The sequence below is a fragment of the Biomphalaria glabrata genome, chromosome 3 (assembly GCF_947242115.1).
Source record: "Biomphalaria glabrata chromosome 3, xgBioGlab47.1, whole genome shotgun sequence".
Taxonomy (NCBI): Eukaryota; Metazoa; Mollusca; class Gastropoda; family Planorbidae; genus Biomphalaria; species Biomphalaria glabrata.
Window position 1 is genome coordinate 37046571 of NC_074713.1, and position 21541 is coordinate 37068111.

At 36.4% G+C, this 21541-nt stretch overlaps 2 protein-coding genes across 2 annotated transcripts in view; one reads left to right on the plus strand and one right to left on the minus strand.

Annotated features, from left to right (window-relative positions):
* Positions 1 to 465: 465 nt before the first annotated feature.
* On the minus strand, positions 466 to 11826 carry LOC106057124 (kynurenine 3-monooxygenase-like). Its single transcript, XM_013214207.2, has 15 exons — positions 11696 to 11826; positions 8183 to 8262; positions 7649 to 7718; positions 7115 to 7302; positions 6788 to 6836; positions 6354 to 6441; positions 5959 to 6127; positions 5203 to 5396; positions 4350 to 4407; positions 3720 to 3809; positions 3282 to 3339; positions 3023 to 3105; positions 2834 to 2935; positions 2684 to 2743; positions 466 to 2566 (listed from the first exon to the last, which is right to left on the minus strand). Exons 2-15 carry the CDS (start codon positions 8234 to 8236, stop codon positions 2426 to 2428), a joined length of 1404 nt encoding a protein of 467 aa, XP_013069661.2. The 5' UTR covers positions 8237 to 8262; positions 11696 to 11826; the 3' UTR covers positions 466 to 2425.
* A 3993-nt stretch (positions 11827 to 15819) lies between these two features.
* The window catches only part of LOC106065831 (kynurenine 3-monooxygenase-like), a 26509-nt gene continuing 20787 nt past the window's right edge, over positions 15820 to 21541 (plus strand). Inside the window, exon 1 of the mRNA XM_056024855.1 lies at positions 15820 to 16000. The gene's annotated coding sequence lies outside the window, so the exon portion shown is untranslated. The remainder of the gene's footprint in view (positions 16001 to 21541) is intronic.

Genomic DNA, 21541 nt, shown 5'->3' on the forward strand with positions numbered 1-21541 from the left:
TGCTTATAAAAAAGGTTCAGGGTTCACTGTGAACAAGGGTTCAAGTACATTAAAAGGAGAAAAGCTTTTGTATTTTTTAAAATCTCTTCATTCTGATAAGGTGGACCTTTCCAACAATCTATTGCCCAATTGATAAGGTAGACTTTCCAACAATCTATTGAGTCCAATTGATAAGGTGGACCTTTCCAACAATCTATTGTCCAATTGATAAGGTGGACCTTTCCACCAATCTATTGAGTCCAATTGATAAGGTGGACCTTTCCAACAATATATAGTCAAAATAGTCAAACTGGATGAAATGTTAATGTCCATCATCCAGTGCATTTCTTAAATTTTAACTTCAGTCACTTATTTCTCTGTACTCATGTAATGGAAACACATTTTCAACCTAAAATTGAGAGCTTAGTTGAAGGAAAATAGCACATGAATAAAACTGACTTTAAAAAACATGAAAGAATCACAAAATATTTTCTTAGTAAATATAGAGATTTATTTCAAGTAAAATTTCCAGATAAAATCAGTAGATAGTAAAAATGTAAATATGTAATAATGTCAACATTGTGACAGACTTGAACATCACTATAACCTTCAGCCAGGAAGTACAAGAACTAACTAATGTAAATAGCAAGCAGATCTTCTTATAATACTTTATACAGTAAATAGAGGTGGTCATTAAATGATGTTTGAACACAACTAATACTAGCAAATACTGAAGCAATAAAAAACAAATTGAAAGACTGAATTGATAACAACAGCTGTAAACATCACATCCTTTAACTCAGTACTTTATGGTAATTCATTATTGTATTTCCTTCAATATGAAAGTATGTTGACTAGTATCTAGTAGAAACAATATGGTTATAAATGAGTCCATGAAATAGTCATGCATCAAATCAAAACTTTCTGCAAACCAATGCATACAATGGATGTCACATTACAATGTCTAGAATAGCAAATGTCCAATAATGAGTTGCTATACATTAATTGAATAAAAATCAAAATGTGTATTTACATCTATACACTTTGAGCACTGACATACCTTCTTTACACTTTGACCAACACATCACAAGTGAGTTGTTTGTTTGTTTTTTAAATGTATAATCTGTCTGCCGAATTTCAGGTGACAGTATTTAAACACACACAATACATACCAGGTACTGACAGCAAACAACACAACCAATGTCTATGCAAGTTACTTGCTTAAGGAACATGTATTACAATTACAAAATATCAGAAAATAAATAAATCGATACAAGTATCTTGTCAACAAAATATTGTCATCCAATACATTAAATTTTACAATCAAATTTGGCAAAATTAAAAGCAAGAAAAATAAATAATTTTTTCACAGACTATTCCTCATTTTATACATCTTATAGGGCAATTATTTCGCTCTTAATAACTAATGACTGTTACACTCCCCCCGAAACAAATCCTGGTCAAGCAAAAGTATGAATGTATTAGACATTAGAATATTCCAATGATAACCCTTTAGATGTAAATTTAGAAGACTGTGCGCAAAATGTTCCTGAACATTAATTCATTAAATTCCTTAATAGGTTCTACATGTGGAAATACCCGAAGACAAAGTCTGTTCAAGATAAATATTTTCTAGTTCTCTATCCTAATTTTATATAATTTATTGGAAAAAATTATAATGGTCAAACTAGAGTTTTCCCAGTGTGGCCAAATAGCTACTAATTCTTTTCCCAAAGATGTAGATCAACAGTCAAATTTTTAGGAAAATCGTTAGAGATGTTTTCAAGAACCATGTCCACGTTTTTGATATTTGATGCTTTTGCCAATGAATGTGCAACCTGAATAGAGGAATTGTAAAAAAAAAAACAACAACTAAAGGACCATTAGTGTCTTTTCATTAAAGAGGTATAACAGTTATAAATATTGTATTTGTAAGACCAGGTCTATTAAAATGGTCTCTAAGCTATTTTATTTCTTTTAACTTGTACCAACAGAAAAAAAAAACACCCCTGAAAGCAAAAATGACAATCCAGCATTTTTTTTTTTTACAATTCAACAACTGCCTCTATTGTGTATGACACTAAAATATTTATCAATTTTTGGCTTAATAAAATAAATACTGCTTGTCTGTAATTCTAAGTAAGACTTTTCCAACAGACAAATTCAACTTTTTTCCCTAATTGAGTTTACAATAGGTTTAATATCTATACACATTGAAAATAAATTTTTTTTTTAGCTTTTCAGCAAAACAAACTATATTGTATTCATTGTAATAATCATAAGCATTTAGTCTTTTTGAAATGACTTAAATCATTATTTTCCTTAAGTATTGATAGTGTAAGTAAACCAAGGGGAGTCATGTGACTAGATTAAACATGAGATTAGGAAATTAAGTAACATAGTTGTACTCATCTGGAATGTTTAATAACACCATTAGTTCACCAAGTTAATAGACCATTCCAAATTGACTCAAAATGTTCTGCACCCTCTCAGACCAGTGAACATAGTTTTGACTGAGCTGATAGGTCATAACCCCTAGGCCCACTACTCCAGTGATGCCCAGTACTGTTAAACATCGAGTCAGGACCTGTCAAATGAAAAGAATATCATCATAATTGGAATAATAAATTGCAGTTAATGAGAAATAAATGTTCTATATTCATTGACTGATGTAGCTATTTCAGTGTATAGTCAAATCAATTACCTGATCTTGCCACTCTCTGCGTTGGATGGCCTCTTGATAACCAATTCTTGTGAAAGAAACCTGAAAGTGAATATAGAGGTAGTAGTTCTGAATGTCAGCTAATTCTAAAATATTTCTAAAAGTCAATCACAACAATTAGATATTTCTTACCATAGTGTAGAGAGGCACCCATGTCTTTGGGAATATCTTGAAAAGTAAATTATCCAGTTTTTTTCTGATCAGGAAACTTGTAGTGTTAACCTTTGACCTCATCTGAAAAATATGTTTGTAGCAAAACATGAACTTGTAGAAATAAACACTTATCTGTTAGGAATGTTATTATAAATGCCTAGTAATTACCTCTATGTAGTTGTACATGGCTAAATCACAAATAGCCTTAGCATCAGGGTTTCTCTTTTTTGTATAAGCTGGCAGAGCTTTAGCTGTGGAACAGGTTAAATGAAGTGTCATTTGATTCTAGATTTGATTTTACAAAATTTAAAAATTATTTAAAAAAATAATAGATTGATACATGAAATTTTTTTCCCACAAATATGTTGAAAAAATTTTAAAGCTTTTTATTTTTGTTAAGTTAAACACTGGAGAAAAAAATACTCACAGAAATCATTCTCATATGCATCCAATATTTCATCCAGAATGATACAATCTTCCATACCCTACAAAGTGAATGAAATGGATCTAAATGAACATTTAAAGTATGCTCAATATTTCAATAGATTTTTTTTTTATTTTTTTTAACTTTTTTTTTTTTTTTTTTTTTTTTTTTGCAAAGTATTTATATTTTAGGACAGCTTAAAAACATGCATTAGTTTCTATGGTAGCATGATAAATTCCAATGACCTCACAAAAAAAAAAAAGATCCTGCAAGTCACAATACCAGAAGATGAAAGAGAAGACTAAAAGTATAACTTATTTTAATATTTTGATACAAATATGTCACGAGTGGACAGTATAAAGAGTTAAATTTAGAAAGTATCAAAAACATTAGCTCTAAAGATTAAAGGTATTAAAAAAAAATCTTGAAGTCTTTACTCACACAGTTCATCCCTTGTCCATAAAAAGGCACCATGGCATGGGCTGCATCTCCAAGGAGAACTGCTTTGTTATTCACATGATAGGGATGGCACTAATGAAAAACAAAAATGTCACTTCACTTTATTGAAACTGCTTACTGGAGGCACAGCACTTAGAAGCCAATCTTCTAAAACATTGTATTAAGAATTGCTGATATTATCTTGATTTCTGTGTGAGTGAAGTGACTTAGATCAAACACTAAGTTGATGAAGCCATGTTTATAGTTTTAGAGCTTAAGCATTTCAAAATATTAATTCAAATACAATTTTCAAGCATGAAGCACCAACATGTTCAAACTCTGCCCCTTAATTGTTTCATTTAGTGATAACATTGTCAAACTAATACAACAAATAGATTAGAATCTCTGCATTCTCAGTGTCAAGCTCCCTTTTAAAAACTGTCAATCTATAAAGATTATTATATTGAGAGATATATAATGAAAACGAAATGCTATCTACATTGTAACAAAAAGCTATTTTCATTGCTAAAAAAAGTTACTTAATATAGAGGTAATTTTTTCTTTAAACAAAGATCCTGTTGACACAAATGTAACAGAAGTCTGTTGTAGTAAAACAAAAAAAAATATTTTTACCTTGACAGTAATGAGAGGAAGAGCTTTGCTGGACATAAATGTTTTGATCAGTTCCTCTCTGAAGAGTCAGTAATACAAACAAATAGTTTAGACAAAATATTGAATTTCCATTCAGTTAATTTCATATTCATACAGTTTTTTTTTTTATAAACGGCCAATAATTTAAAATTCATCTCTTTCTGTAAGCAACATGTAATGAGAGTGTCAACCAGGACAAGGACTGTCACTCTTTATTAATGTATCATAGTGGGGCCTGTGATGAAACAGTTGCAAGAGGAGATGACTAGGTCAATAGGGCAGCAAAACAAGACACCTGTTGGGGTGCCTAAAAACTTTGTTCATTGCACTGGTCGGGGATTGAAAGAGCTCTAACAGCCATATAAAGGTCAATATGCCATTCCTCAAAGGACTCTACACATGCATGGCCACTGTGGTACATTGAAGAAAAAGAAAGTTTCCCTGTGTACTCAGCTTTCTGCCTTAATCTCTAGTCTAGAGAGTCTTGAGGTACCAGAACAATTGTTCAAAGGGGCTGGGGGGAGGATGCTTTCATTAACCAAGAGTTTCAAGAGTCTAAGACTCGACTCTTTCAACAGTTACAAATTTGTTGATTTTAAGAAATGCAATCAGTGATAGCCTTAAATCCTATGATTACAAAAACCCAAGTCTTCATGGAGATTAGATCCCAAGAGATGGAAAGCAAGTACATTAGAACTCTCTCCACCTTTGCTTATTGTTTTATGTAAAAAAAAAAAAATTATCAACAGTTTCAGTAAGTGCTAATCAGAGATATGCTCAGATAAAATAAGCTTTTTGCTAATAAAAAGTTTGTTTGTTTTAAATTGGTACTCACTGTCCTAACAAGGGAAGAGCATCAGGAAACTCTTCTTTAAAAAACTGGATGAGCTTTTCCTCAGTGGTGATGGCTTCAAACATTTCAAAAGGCATGAATAAAGTGGTTGTGAAAGATTTATCCAGATTTGGTAGTGCTATCATCATATATTCATTTCTTGGCCAAATGTGAAGATAATTTATTTCCATTGCAAACTAAAATCAACAAATTGTAATAGTTTAGTTTTTAAGAAGTATTTTGATTTTGGTTTTTAAGATAGATATGTTTTAGCAAAGTCTCTGAACAAGACAAAGAAAATCAAACAGGCCAAAGAGACAAAAGAAAGACAGCATCAATGGACTTGAGATACATTAGGTGAGACCCTGATGATGATATAGAAATTGATTGTGGTGATCTATATTATCTTAGTGGACTTGTCAAAATTTAAGGAAGATTTTTTTTTCTTTCCAGCATCCAGGTTCTTTAGTAAAAAAAGAAAAGCATTCTAAACCGAGTACATTACACTAGTGGTTCTCAAACTGTGGTCTGTGGAACCACAGAGGTCCACAGAAAGTTGAAAATTGTACACAATTAAAATAACTTCTTGGCTAAAAACCAGTTTATGTGATCAGATAATGTTAATAATAATCAACACGCCCCTCGCTACTGTTTAATATGTCTATTACAAACTATTCTATGACGACATAAAACAAAGCATTCTTACTTGGATATTCTGACTGGGTTTTAGTTTGAGAACTACTGCATTACACTACCTACTTCATTTTGACTGTTTGGTGGGATATTGAGTTCCATGTAGCCATGGGGTATGTACGTCTGCTGATAGTCAAATCTGCTTAACTTCATCATCTGTTTCCTGACAGCTGAGTATGCTCCATCACAGCCAATAATCAGGTCAAACTGTTTGGTTACTTTGTGTCCTTGCTCACTGAGACAAAAATAAAACCACTAGATTTTTTTAAGAGAAATAACAACCAGATTCTCAAATTAAAATAACATAACATAAAAGACAATCTGAACTAAATGCTTCAATTCAGACTTTTTCTAATTAAACAATCACTCGCTTAGTTAATCATTTCTACAAATATATAGTGGTTACATAGTAGATTAAATTAACTAGCTTCAATAAATACTAAAATAATGCTAGTTTGTACTTCTCAAAGGTAGCCTCTCCAGTCTCAAAGTTACATGTGGTCAACTTATGAGAGAAATGTATCTCCACATCAGGAAACTTCTCAACAGCTGATTTTAAAAAAAAAAATTTTTGGAATAAGAGTTACCAGATTTTTTATTGAATTTTGAGGTCAAATATCGATTTCCTTTACACAGTTCTTGAAAATATAATAGACTAGTCTTGAATTAACTATTAAATACAATTGAGTCTGGTTAATTGGACCACTGATTCATGGGACCAGCCACTTATTCAGATTTAATTCCTAGGTACCAAAACAAATCTTATTATACAGTCTAATCCAGTTAATTGGACCATTTGGTTATTAGGACCAAAACAACTGTGTCCAAGATCCCATTAACAGGATTAAACCGTAATAGCAGAAGCTAGAAGAGACCTTTAAATTGATTAACTGACCTGAGAGCATAATTTCATTCAACAGACGTCTGTCAATGGACATGATGTACTGGAGAAAATGTAAAAGCAGTTGAAAACAACAACATTGGACTCTACAGTGACTGTCATTAAAACATAGTCTCAATATATTAGTGTAAAAAGAGTCAATTATAAGTTGAGATTTCTTTTTTTTTTATTTAACTAGAAATTTTTTTTTCTCATATATGCATTTCAGCAAACAAATCTTTTATGTAAATGATTCCTAAGTGAAAAGCCTACTATGAACTCTGTGATCTGCACTGGACTTCTACATTTTCTACATTTTTTTCACAGCTGCTAAAACTCTACCTGATCTTTTGTGCCATATAATATTGGTCGTCGTCTCCCATTCAGGTCATGGATCATGCGTGCATGCATAGGAATACCATACTTGGTGACAGCATCCTCAAGTCCCACACGTTTTAATGCTTCTCTACCTCTACAAGACAAAGCCAGGTTGATACTCTTTCCTCTTACCACTTTCATGGTTCTAATATCTGAAACAGAAAAACAATAACATCTCGGATTTTATCAATATAAGCAGCATATTATTTTGAAACTCTCTCTCCCCCCCCCCCCCGAAAAAAAAAAAGGATACAACACATAGAATTTTTTAAGTTGCACTGTCTTCAATATTTATTAAATTGTTATGTGCTTATTATGTAAAAAAAAAAAAAGACTGCCTAATTCCTCTAGAACAAAAAGGTCTAAATATCAAGAATGATTTTAATGAAACTCTACTTTAACTAAGTCAAGATTACATTCAGTCAAGTTATGTTTATAGTGCTCTGAACAAAAATAGTTTATAAAATTCTGGACTTTGAACTTATTTTAAGTATTTACCTGGTCGCATTTCGTATAGATCCACCTTGTAACCTCTTCTGGCCATGTAGCAAGCATTCAGAGCACCCACCTTGAAAAAAGATTTTAATATTTGATCTATCAGATCAAATTTAAGCAAAACAAACTTGACCAACTATCCAACACATTTTTAAACATTAATTCATATAATTTGTGTATTTGTCTATACATTTCATGAAAGCAAGAAATAGTGACTAATTATATCTTACTAGACATTTAAATCAAGAGCATTAAACTATAGACATTAATGAATGTTTACTTTAGATGAGACTAGATCTGGAACTTGAATAGTTTGTGCTCTCTAGATTAGAGATGAAAGGCTTAGGAAAGACATGAATGGAAGGATGTGTTGAAGCAGGCCAGAGCCCTCCATGTAGCACCACTGGGATAGATGGATGCATTAAAGTCTAGATAAGATTCTATAGATTATTTAGATATCCAGACTTGTACTACTCTAAAATACTCATGATATCTAATTATGATATCTGCTAAAGAGAATTTATCTAGGCTACTTACCAGACCTCCACCACAAACTGCCACATGTTTCTTTTTTTCTTGGTGGAATGACATTATAGATTTCTAGATGTGATTGACTTCTACAGAGTAGAAGAGACATGCAAAACTATAATTAGTAATCAATTAAGTAAGAGGTAAAGCCCTAGATCTCAGCAAATAACTTGGTACATAAAATTTATTTCAACACTATCTTTTAATGTTAAACTTTATATTTCTCTCTCTTTTTTTTTTTAACTTTTCAGATTTGAGATTTTCCTTTGTTTTGGTAAAATTGGATGCAGGAACAACATGTTTAATAAAAAGACAACATTGAGTTAGTGTTTCCTCTTTTTCAGTATATATGAAAATAATTTCTTACTTACTTACTGCATTTGTTCATCTTTTATGAAATTGAAAGTGATAAAATATGTTTAATTTTGTGATTTTTAAATATAGGTTAAATCTTTCAGTATATATCAATTTTTAAAGAATTTGTAAACATATATTTCCTTTTTTTGTGCTCATTTTAAATAAAATTTATGTTCTTCAATGTGATTAATATTTTTATTACACTTTTGTAGCCAATTTATTTTCGTTTAAAATAAGTTCTAATTTGGTGCTTAGATTATATAATAAAATAAAAAAAGCTATGTTAGTTATAGTAACTCTACTCCATTGAACATTTTTTGTTTGTCCAGGAAAAATCCATTTTTACAATCAAAACAGTATGCACCGAAAGAGTTAACTGACAATTAATCTCTAAAATGTTCCACATTGACTCTGATATCACATTGGCTTGTGCCCCTTGCCAACATTCATTTTTTGAGTATTTTCCCACAATATTATTATTAACTTTAATGACTTTAAAATCAATCATCCAATCTTCTATCTACCAAAACAAAAAATAGCTATAGAGGTCTGTCTACCAAAAATATTAGCTCTAGATCTATCTCTTCAATAACACTTGCTTATTAAATATTTAAACTTTCTTTTTCTGCCTTCTCATTTTTATATTATTAGAGGTTACAGCTAGGTGACTAGTTCAATATATATATATGAGATGAACTGCACTGCAGTCCAGATCTATCATATAAAAGTTTTTCTGCTACAGTGACTACAGGCTATGGGTGTTTTGAGTGTATGAATATTGTTATAACCTCGCCATGCACACCGCCATCCTAGATAGTGCAGAAGGTGCACACTATTAGTGACTAGACTAGGAAGGTTGTTGACATTAGAGAAGAGAGAACGATTTCCACCCAAGTCTAGAGCCAAGATAAAGATGCTGTGCTCAAGGCAGATGTCCTATGTGTTTGTATGTGTTTGTCATATCTCCATGTAAATAAACATCTATATCTTGTTGAGTTGCCTCCCTTCAGTTATTACATTGGTGTCAGAAGTGGGATTATAGGCAACTCAGCAAGAGGAGGTAGGATTTGATCACAATGGCATCTTTGAAACAACTAGACCAACTCAAAAGCTAAGGCAGGAACTTCATTACAGACGCCTGAAGCTTGGTGCTAGCAAGGAGGCGCATACAGCTCGTCTCCAGCAAGCCCTGATCAATGAAGAAGATCAGGAGACCTACCTATTTGAAATTGAGCTGGAAATTGTTGAGCTCATTGGCAAGATACAGGAAGATATTGATGCAATGCGTAAACAAATTAACAGGATTGGGAACAAGGTAGATGAAAGTGTATTGCAAGTGGAAGGCCAAATAGACCAATTTGATAAAATGGTGACCCAAGCTAAAGAAGGAATAGACTCGTTGGTGAAGGAGCAGTTGCCCGTTGACTCGTTGGTGAAGGAGAAGTTGCCTGGTCAGGACTGTGGTTGCACAAACAGTGGTGACGGAGATGCTGGGGATTGGAGCATCGTCTTGTGGGTGTGACTTTAAAGAGGAGAAACGTGTCAACGACTGCTGCGACGATCTCAACGGGATGTACCGAAACGAACGGAAAGAGACAAATGAAGAAACTGAAGTCTGTTATGTGCCTGAAGCATTTACTCTTGTTGTACCTGTTACAAGTACCTCAATGAGCCTGACAGATCAAGACAACATTGGGTCTGTGTTCATGCCTGTTGCTATGGACCTTAAAGACCTCTGCCTATCTGCCACTGCTTACGAGGGAAAATCGAGGCTCAACAATTGCATCCAGAGGTTAAGCATAAACTGTACGTGCAGTGCATCACACAGAGAATTTAGATGCCAAGAAAACCACCAACAAAAAATGTGTACTTCTGACATCATCATCAACATAGGCATATAAGAATGTCAGTTAATCCAGGTTAACCTGCAGCTCCCATGAGAAGCGTCTGTCGGAAAAGTCTGCTGAAAAATCGTGTCCGATCAACGGCTGTGCTGAAGAAAACAATTTTTGTCACTATCTCGTTATGTGTCAAACGGCCATGTCATTGTCTTAACAACAGCCTGGTCAACTGGAGAAAGAGAAAGCGGCACCAGAGGAAAACAGTGCGGATGGCTTCGTGGGGAACACGCTCCCTGCCGCCTGTGGCTCCCACCAATCAATCTCCACCTGAACTGTCAAACCTCTACTGCACTGTTTCTTTTCGGGACAAAAATTGCTAAGAAGGGGGCAATGTTATAACCCCACCATGCACACCCCCATCCAAGAGTGCAGAAGGTGCGCACTACTAGTGACTAGACTAGGAAGGATGTTGACATTAGAGAGAGAGAACAATTTCGCCCAAGTCTAGAGCCAATATGAAGATGCTGTGCTCAAGGAAGATGTCCTATGTGTTTGTCATGTCTCGTTGAGTTGCCTCCCTTCAGTTATTACAATATGATGCTTTGAATTTGAAGGACATGTTGACACTCAACTGTCTACAAGGGCCAACATGTGTTGTTTCATTTTTGTTATGTTCAGTTGTGATGTAAAAATTATACACTGATTTAAATTGAATAAGACTAGATCTACTAAGACTAATGACTAAGACTAACTTTAAGACAAAGAAGAGTTTTTACTACCGCGAGTACCGGTAGTCAGTCTAAATCTAGGCGAGTAGATCTAGACTCATATCTAGAGAGAGCTAGATCATTCAGATTTCAGTATTCCAGGTTCTTAAATAATCATCGATCTTGTGATTCTTATCTGATCATATTCATAAACTCATACATATCACGATATTAATTAATAATTGAATGATTTAACTTTAACCAATTGAATGATATGAATATGATCATTCAATGATGATAAACTAGCTAGATCTACATCTACTACTGCATCATATCATCTACTCTACTCAGTCTCAGTTAACTTAGTGAGTCAGTCAGTCTACTGACTGAGGCACAGTGTCACAGATGTGCACTGTGAGTAGTGTGACTCCGAGACCGAGTGTGAGTGACACTGAACTGACAGTCCTGAGTCCATTTTTTTTTTTTTTTGAGACATTCTTCATTAAATATATTATTACTAGATAGATCTAGAATATTATAGAAAGTCGGACAACACGAACAGGCTCACTCAACTTATTGTCTAGTCTATTTTTATTCTAGATCTAGATTCTACTTACTGTCGACGACTAAAAAAAGTTTGGAAGTGTTTTTGCTTGGTGGCCTTGTCAGTATTGTTTGTTTTTATTTAAACTAACAAGTGCGAAGGGAATTTAAGGAGAAGCAATCTTGCCAACTCATTTTAAAAAAAACAAAACAAAAAAAAACAAACTTTTAGATAGATCTTTATAGTAGTTTAATAATTCTATAGCCTGGATAGGCCAACATAGATCTATAATCTATGTTTATAGATCTAGATTTACAACCACCATATCCCTCATTCATATAACCCAATTTTGCGCCTGGCTCTTTTTTTCCCCCCATAGTTTTCAATAAAATCTGCGAAATCTATCCATCCATCAAAGGGGCGCTACAGCCCATGGAGGGCCCTGGCCTGCTTTAGCACATCTCTCAATTCTGATATATCCTGAGATTCATGTCTCCATGCCCTGACTTTTAGATTTGCCTCTACGTCAGCAAGTCACCGTACTCGTGATCTGCATTTGGGGCGCCTCATGTCTTTTGTTTTTTGCCGGTGAACAATCGTTGCTCCATTTAATTTATACGACAATGTAAATTTTAAAATTTCATTTTAAAATATATTTTTAAAAAATCTATTCATTGCATGCTCATTGGCATATTACAAATATATCTTGATCTATGCCTACATCAAAAGTTTGTAAGAAAAAAATCACGATTTCTAAAACTCTCAATGAGATCAAAATATAAATATTAGTCAATAGGCCTATAGATCTAGACTAGTTTACTACATAAAAATTAGTCAATACAGATCTAGACTAGTTTACTGCATAAATACTAGCCAATACAGATCTAGACTAGTTTACTGCGTAAATATTAGTAATACGTACAGATCTAGACTAGTTTACTGCGTAAATAGGCCTATTAGTCAATACAGATCTAGACTATAGTTACTGCGTAAATATTAGTCAATACAGATCTAGACTTATAGTTACTGCGTAGGTCCTAAATAGTAATCAATACAGATCTAGACTAGTTTACTGCATAAAAACTTTCCATTTTTATTATTCTTATATAGCCTATATATAGTGGCGAACTGACGAATGTTTTAAACACAATAATATATTATTCTTTTAAAATCCCTATGAATCTGAATTTTAAAAAACGCTTATCTTAGAAGAACAAAAAAAAAAGTTAAAAAGAAGTTCTGCTCGTGTGGTTGTGTAGTTTTATTTGGCGAAAGTGATGTGACGAGAATTTAAACCATTTTTCTGATACTCTTTCTACCTAAAAATAGCTTTTTAGGACAAAAAATATTTAGCGTAAAAGTTACTAAATGAGCAGCATTAGAGTAAGTAGGTCATGGTCAAAGGTGTGTGTCTTGTATAAGATATTTTATTGGTTTACAGTAATGTCAAACTGGTGGCCGATATTTTAGGGTCGAGGTCATTAAACACGGACTAAATATATATGTACTGCCCAATCCTGCATACCGAGTTTTACTCTGATTAGCTTAGACAGCTTAGTCTGTCGGACCGTTGGGGCACCATACAAGAACTCTCAACCTTCTTTCTCCATTACTTTCTACACTTTGCCTTGGATAGAATTTCATCACTGACAGGCTTGCACATTCGTTGATGTCTTCCCATCGCTTTCTCTGTCTCCCTCTTCCTCTTCTTCTTCCTGAAAGGAGGTCTTTGCGAACCCCGAGGACCTTATGTGATGTGGTCATAGAGTTTGAGTTTACGTTTTTTGAAAGTGGTTAGCAGGTCATAATGGGGTCCAAAAGCTGTATTAATCATGTTTCTTATTTCTTTTTTCATGATGCCGTCTTTGTAACTGACATCTAAGATCTATGTGTGTGTGTGTACGTAATTAATCTTTATTATATTCCGAACCTTTAGTCTTTCGGAAAACGTACGTTTTATTGAACACCAGAATATAAGATTCTTCCAGGAGTTTGTGGAAAGACTGGACATCCCGCTCTTGCCAGTCAGTGGGTCAAGAGGAGAGCCGTGAGTTCCCCCACTGGGGTCCGGACGAAGCACTATTTCCAGTATCCTATTTAAAACAACAACAAAAAGAGGCATATTCTGAGGTATCTACAGCTCATTATCCTGCTATTAAAAAAATTTAGTTCAAAAATCAAATCTGCTATTCCCTGCATTTTATTAATGAAGCTCAATAGAAATGTGTAGCCCCTTTTGGCTACGCTCATGGAATTTTGTGATTGTAGTTTGCTTTAATTGTATATTGAAGAGGTGGTTTTTAGCTTCAACTCCTAGTCTGAAGGGAGGTTTAAAACTTAAATACCCCTGGATGGAGTTTTTAAACACAAACCCCTCTAGGCTACACTCATAGAATCTGGTAACTGTTTTATGTTTTAATCTTGTATTGAAAAGGGGATTTTATCATTAAAAAAATTGGAGGTGGTTTAATACTCAAAATCACCCTTGGCTACGCTCATGGAATTAGGTGATAGTCGTTTGCATTATTTTTTGTTTTATAGAAGTGGGTTTTTATTTCATAGCTATATACATATATATTAAAACGAAATATTTTAATGTAAAAAAAAACAAAAAAAAAACAAAAAAAAAAACAACAAACAAAAAAAAAAAAAAAAAAAACGAAGCAATAAAAAGTTTATATAAAAAAATAACAAAACATTCAATGAGTTTATTGTGTTTATAATGAAATGGGAGACTATCCGAACCAATTATATTGAGCTCTTTTTTTTTTGTCTCCCCTTGAATTTCATTACGCAACGAGTTTCCTGGCCGACGGTCTCGTCCGAGATAAGAGCGAGGCGGGGAGGGCACTCCTTGCCAGTAGGACGAGAAGGGGGAAGGTGGTGGGACCTTAACTGTATTACGCAAAATTCAGACCGCCAGCCGACGCCCAGCAGTGAAACAATGGGGCGGATCTCTCCATCCCCTGCTACTTACGAGCCCCATTCATCTAAGGGGGGTTTTGAATGGGCGCATGACGGGGTAGGAAAGGAAAAAACTGCCCCGCACGACTATCCGGTTCCCCGTGCGGGCCCCTAACTCAGCCCGGGCCTGAACAGGTAGCTTTGCTGGCTGGGTAGGGGTTTAACCTCAAAACCCCCCTGGAAAACAAAGTAGCCTCATTAAAATTATAGATTCTATGTCTCTTTTGTTAAGCACCCCTGGAGTCATGAAAATCTTTCCGCCTTTCCTGAACATCTCAAATGTCCCTTATGAGTTCACGTCTGCTTGATATCCAGTTTACACAGTTATCTCTCTTTATTCCACAAATTGTAAATAACATTTTACAATGTTTTACTATCGAAAAATAAAAGTAAGTATAGATTAATTATACAAATTTATACCTGCAATTTGTATGTATCATTTATCGAAAGCCAATGAGCTGCGAAAATTGTGTAAATTAAACCTACATGAAACATTGAACAAATAATTAAAAAGTAAAGTAGCAGTAATATCTACTCTACATACAGACATGAACACAAATACAATTCGTAAGCTAATAAAAGTACCGGTACCCAAAGTTAAAGGAACATTTCTTACTCTACAAGCTAGGACAAATTCGCTGAATTGCTCTTTCTTTCCTAGTGCTAGTAGAGCGTGGAATTGCCATGGAATGGGTTGCTTGAATCACTTAGGAAAGCCAATGACTTATCAGAGTTTAAGTCTCTAAATAACATTCACGACTCATGGATACTCTAAGAATGTAATTATCTCTCTCTTGAAGGAACGTCCGTCATTTCTAAGACTAAAAATATAAGATAAGTTAAAATATAAGTTAACTTAATGCACAACATCTTTTGCGCAATAATTTGTATTTACTTTATATTTATCAAAGGAGTTCTAAGAAGTTTTTTGTTTTTTTCTTTTTAATTTGGACTGTAGGCCTACACGTGCACTAGAAATTAATCTGGTTCTAATTTAGTAAAATACGAAGATCAAAGATAGGTCTTTTTATCCACAAGGGATACAATCAGTTTAGATCGTACGTTTGAAGATCAAAACTTCTTTAGGTTGAAACTAGATCTATTTTTACCAGTGAAGTAGCTGTTTTACAAATCGATATGACATTATTGCTCCTTTCACGCACACCCTTTGCATTAAAGCTAGTCAGTAATTAAACAAGGGCACAAACAACCGAGGTAAAGGCTAGCTGACAGCACTTTGACCAGCACTGAAATTTACAGAGTTCTAGCCCTTGTTTTTGTTTTTAGTCTGCATTATTTTGTATAATCTTTACCTACTGTGGGAGTCTAAGAAGTTGTTTGTTTTTTTTTTACTTTCACTATGTCACTCTACGAGGAACAAACGAAACGTGTGGCAGTTTGTGGTGGGGGTCTGGTAAGTAGATCTTTGATCAAGTCACAAAGATACTAGATTATATAGGCCCACGTAGATCTAAATTACAAGTCTACACCTTAATGGATAGGTCTATTTGATTATGTAGTCTAGTGGGAATAAAAGTACACTTGAGAATTCTGATGTCACTTGTCCATAGGTTCTCAATCAACAAATTATGCCCCCCCCCCCCAAAAAAAAAAAAAGCTCGTGCTAGCAAATGTTTGAAATAACGGCCATGTTGTCACCTAGTAGCCTATACTGTTCAAATAATGGCGTTTGGTTGGTCCATGTCATCTAGTAGCCTATACTGTTCAAATAATGGCGTTTGGTTGGTCCATGTTGTCATCTAGTAGCCTATACTGTTCAAATAATGACGTTTGGTTGGTCCATGTTGTCATCTAGTAGCCTATACTGTTCAAATAATGGCGTTTGGTTGGTCCATGTTGTCACCTAGTAGCCTATACTGTTCAAATAATGGCGTTTGGTTTGTCCAAGTAGTCACCTAGTAGCCTATACTGTTCAAATAATGGCGTTTGGTTGGTCCAATTAGTCACCTAGTAGCCTATACTGTTCAAATAATGGCGTTTGGTTGGTCCAAGTAGTCACCTAGTAGCCTATACTGTTCAAATAATGGCGTTTGGTTGGTCCAAGTAGTCACCTAGTAGCCTATACTGTTCAAATAATGGCGTTTGGTTGGTCCATGTTTTGAGTATTGATAGACTACAATGACCTTGACCAGCCGTTTCAATTCAATGGAAAAACAACACTTGGATCAACATGAGTGTGTGAGTGTGTCGTGATAAGGCACTGGCCGCTGAGATAAGGGATATCAACTGTTTGCTGTGGAGACTTGTTAGTTTTGGGTTAGAGTAGCCTATATGTGGTCCTTATCACTAGCGGATCCAGAACTTTGGAGTGGGGGGGGGCAATTTTTTTCCAAACCATAACCCTATGCATAAACGTGCGTATAGCATATATATATATATATATATATATATATATATATATATATATATATATATATATATATATATATTGTTACGAATCTCACTATCCAGGCTCTCTGCAAACTGCACCATACACCACCAACTTAAAGAGCTTGACAAATCAGGGCTCTGAATGCAACAATCAAAATTCAAGTTCCCCTCGTAGGTAGATCGACAAGGTTCCTTAAGGTCCAAAGTGACAGGCTCTAACGCAGGCTCAAAGTTATCCTGCTCTGTCCGGGTCGTTGCGGCACTCAAAGCTGGTACAGCAAAAGTTTCAGTCGCGTAGCAGACTTCTTCTATTACTTCAACTGTCTCTTTCTGTTCATCTGCGTTTTTCTTGTTAACATTGACGCATTCTTTGTAACTATCAGTACAGCCACAGTCTTGAATGAGTAACGCTTCATTGTTGTTGAATGATGGACTCCTCTCTCTTACTGGATTGATCTTGCCTTGCACGTTACGTATCAGTTTGTCCATAGAATGATTCATCGAATCCTGGAAAGTACAAAGTTCACATAACCAGTTCTGCATGGTGTTCAGCACCTCACCAATATCTGGTTCTATCTCAAACAGGTATGTTTCCGGATCCTCCCCTTCATCAACAAGGGCCTGCCAAAGACTGGCTCTCATTTTTTCTTTGTCACAGAAGACCCTCAGCTCCCTGTCTCGGAGCTCCTCTTTTAACTGTTTACAGCTAAGTTCATCCAGCTTCCTAAGCGTTGTCATTCTTATCCTTTTGTTGAGCTGCCTAAATCCCACTTCTGACACCAGTTGTTGTAACTCTCTAAGGCAGGCACTCAACGAAAGACATGTTGACAAGAGTAAATGATGTATTTATTTAGTATAACTAGTATAACTAAGCATCAACAAATAGTAATAGTTACTAGTTAGACTTGGACGTCTGCTATAAAGTCACAGGGAGTAATATGTCTTAAGTTCTAAGAGTCCTACTTCATACCAGAACACAGAACAGACCACCGACACACTTCCCAGTGTCGCTCCAGGTCTCACACACAGTTTCCTAGTATCACACAGGATAGCACTCAGCACCAGAATGTTCTGACTCCCATGACTTCTAGCCGGCTCACAACAGTCCTTCTTCCTGTCTCTATATGTCTTTCACTAGTCGTGTTCAGTAGTGCTCAGATGCGCACCATTAGTGTAGCGCGGGAGCGGGGTTACAACAATATAAAGCAGTGTTTCTCAACTTTGTGCGAAAAAAACCCAGTCATGTTGAGCCCTTTCTCTTGATTTCTTGGGCATCTGGTGGAGCGCTGTAAGCCTCCTAAGTTAGAGTAGTTAGAGAATCCTATATAAGGTCCTTATCACTAGCGGATCCAGAACTTTGGAGTGGGGGGGGGCGATTTTTTTCCAAACCCTAACCCTAACGCCCAGTAAACCCTAACCCTTTGCATAAACGTGCGTATAGCATATATATATATATTGTAATGACCATGTTCTGTAGTGACTCAATGGTTGCGCACCAGCGCACGAGGATGGACTAAAATGAACGGGGAGAGAGGAAGAGGAAGTGCGAGAAGATTGGAATGGTCCTTGTTTTGGTGATCTATGTTGATTAAACTTTGTATTGTCTTTGTTCCCATACCTCGTTGAGTCGACTCCTTTAAATGTTGTAACATTGGTGTAGAAGTGGGATTATAGGCGACTCAACGAACGGGAGGTAAGTTAGTAATGGCTTCCCCTAACAACTAGACCAACTCTTGATTAAAGAACTAAAACAAGAGCTTCGGTATCGAGGTCTAAAACTTGGTGGTAGCAAGGAGATACTTACATCTCGTCTCCGGCAAGCCCTGATTGAGGAAGAAGAAGACCCGGACAGTTATCAATTCGAAGTAGGGCCAGATATAACTGAACTCCTAGGTAAGATGCAGGAAAAGATGGATACATTTGATATAGGGATTAGAACCATGCAGGACAAAATAGACACACTGGATTCAGGGATTATGACTGAATTAGTATCGGTTAACCAGAAAATAACCACGATGGAGGTCACGATGAACCAGAGAGTCGATGTGGTAGAAAAAGACATAGAAGAACTGAAAGTTCAAGTTAGAGAAGGGCCCAGCAATGCGCCGGTGAGTAATACAGGATCAATGTTACCCGAAGGGCTTGTAAAGATGAATACAGGATCAATGTTACCCGAAGGGCTTGTAAAGATGAAACCCCCTGTGTTTGATTGGTCCGTCTCCTGGTCAGTCTACAGAAGACAGTTTGAGGCAGCTGCTAAGGTCAACAAATGGGGCAGCGAGGAGGAAAAAGCGACCGCTCTAGTACTGGCCCTTAGATGAAAGGCTTCCGAAGTACTCCAATCCATTCCAAACCAGCAGGATTATACTGCTCTCGTCCAGGCTATGGAGCTTCGATACGGGGACGAGCACTTACAGGAAGTTTATAGGGTCCAGCTGAAGACCAGACAACAGCGGGTCAGTGAAACCCTACAAGAGCTAAAGACGTACATTGAACGACTTGCCCATCTGGCATACCCCACAGTAGCACAGGAGTTCCTCGAAGTAATCGTCACTGATGCCTTCATCGATGCCGTTCGAGATCCAGAGCTAAAAAGGTTATTAGAGTTAGTGGCAAGCGTAAGGCCAGCGAAGCCCTTGTGTACGCTCTGTCCTATGAAGCCGCTAAGAACGCATCCATCAACAGTCATCATGGTCAGAGACTGAAAGTTCAGGAAGAAGATCTAACACAAGTACTCAGACGGATGACGGAGGTTCTTGAAGAGTATAAGCCAAGCCGGTCACAGGGGGCTCATCGTGCGACCAGGGTCCGTTGCTGGAACTGTGGTGAATCTGGGCATATACAAAGGATGTGTAGAAGAACACCTAATCAGCAAGAAGCGACTCAGCACAGATCAGAAACGGGTGCATGGCCTGGAGCCAATGGCTATCAGGAAAACTAACATTCGTCGGCTTCAAGGGGCAGAAACCGGCGTTCCAGGAAATGTGAGCCCCTGTCAATGTCACTCCAATAGCTGTGCTGGGACAGAGTAGGAGTCTTATGATAGATGGAAAAATTGGAATTCGGAAGTATCGGTTTCTCATAGACACTGGTGCTTCACGTTCAGTCATTCGGCCAAATGTCGCAAACAGCAATAATATTACAAATGTGAGCCTTTTCTCCCTGAAAACAGCCAGTGGAGAACTGATGCCCATAAAAGGACTGGCGGACTTAGGATTTGAGCTCGGATGTCAGTCATTCGTGCATGAATATTTGATAGCAAACATAACTGATGATTGCATTTTAGGTCTAGATTTTCTACAGTAATTTGGATTTTCCATTAACATTAGCGAAGGAACTTTGTTGTATGGAAATGTGGAGATTAGGTGATAGTGAAGAAGGGAACAATCGAATGATGAAAATACTATTGACGGAGGATACAAGTCTGCCTGCACAGTCCGAATCAATTATTTGGGGAAAGTTAGAGAACGGACATGAAAAGTCGGGAACGGCGCTAATCGAAGGAACGGAAGACAATTACGACGGAGTGGCTGTAGGGAAAACGCTGGTCATGATCGGTAAAGATCATCAGAGAGTACCTGTCAGAATCATGAACCTTGGTTTGAGGGAGAAGCATCTACGAAGGGATAGTTACATTGCTAAATGCCATACAATCGACCTAATTAAGAATTGCAACATTAACAACGTTTCTTTTACGCCCACTAAATCGGTCAACCCTCAAATTACCAGGCTTTTGACAGAAACCAAGGCGAACCCATCTGAAGAGCAGTATAGCAAAGCCAAAGAGTTGATAATGAAATTTGCAGACATCTTTCCATCTGATGAGTCAGAATGCGGAAGAACAGACATGGTACAACATAGGATCGATACTGGAATAACCAGACCGATTCTGCAGCCGCCACGCCGCCTTCCTCTCGCAAAACAACAGGAGGCTACAGACCTGATAGAACAAATGAGACAGCAAGGGGTCATAGAGCCCTCTTGGTGTTCACCAATCGTCCTAGTGAAAAAAAAGGATGGATCCATGCGATTTTGTGTAGACTACAGAGCACTTAATGAAGTCACGCATAAAGATATCTATCCACTCCCAAGAATAGACGATACCTTGGATACGCTTGCTGGATCACAGATTTTTTTCCACTCTTGATCTAAAGAGCGGATACTGGCAGGTGGGAATGCATCCTGAGGATAAAGAGAAAACGGCTTTCTCTGCTGGCAACGGTCTTTGGCAGTTCACTGTGATGCCTTTTGGTCTCTGTGATGCTCCCGCCACTTTTGAAAGATTGATGGAGCGCGCTTTACAGGGACTTCATTGGAACACGTGTCTTGTATACCTGGATGACATTATAGTCACTGGTAGGATGTTTGAAGAGCATCTGGCAAATCTACATGAAGTTTTTGGACGGATCAGAAATGCGGGTATGAAAATCAATCCAAAGAAGTGCTCGTTTTTTCAGGAAGAGTGTCAAATATCTTGGCCACATAGTATCAGGGAACGTCATCAGCACTGATCCCAACAAGACTGAGGCAGTAAAACGTTGGCATACACCATCCAATATTCGAG

Coding starts and splice junctions, on each gene's coding strand:
- LOC106057124 (XM_013214207.2), bottom strand. CDS start 8,236: ATGTCATTCCACCAAGAAAAAAAGAAACATGTGGCAGTTTGTGGTGGA. Junction 6,442..6,787: donor GAATGAAATTATGCTCTCAG/GTCAGTTAATCA, acceptor TTTTAAAATCAG/CTGTTGAGAAGTTTCCTGAT. Junction 6,128..6,353: donor GGAGAGGCTACCTTTGAGAA/GTACAAACTAGC, acceptor TTTTTGTCTCAG/TGAGCAAGGACACAAAGTAA.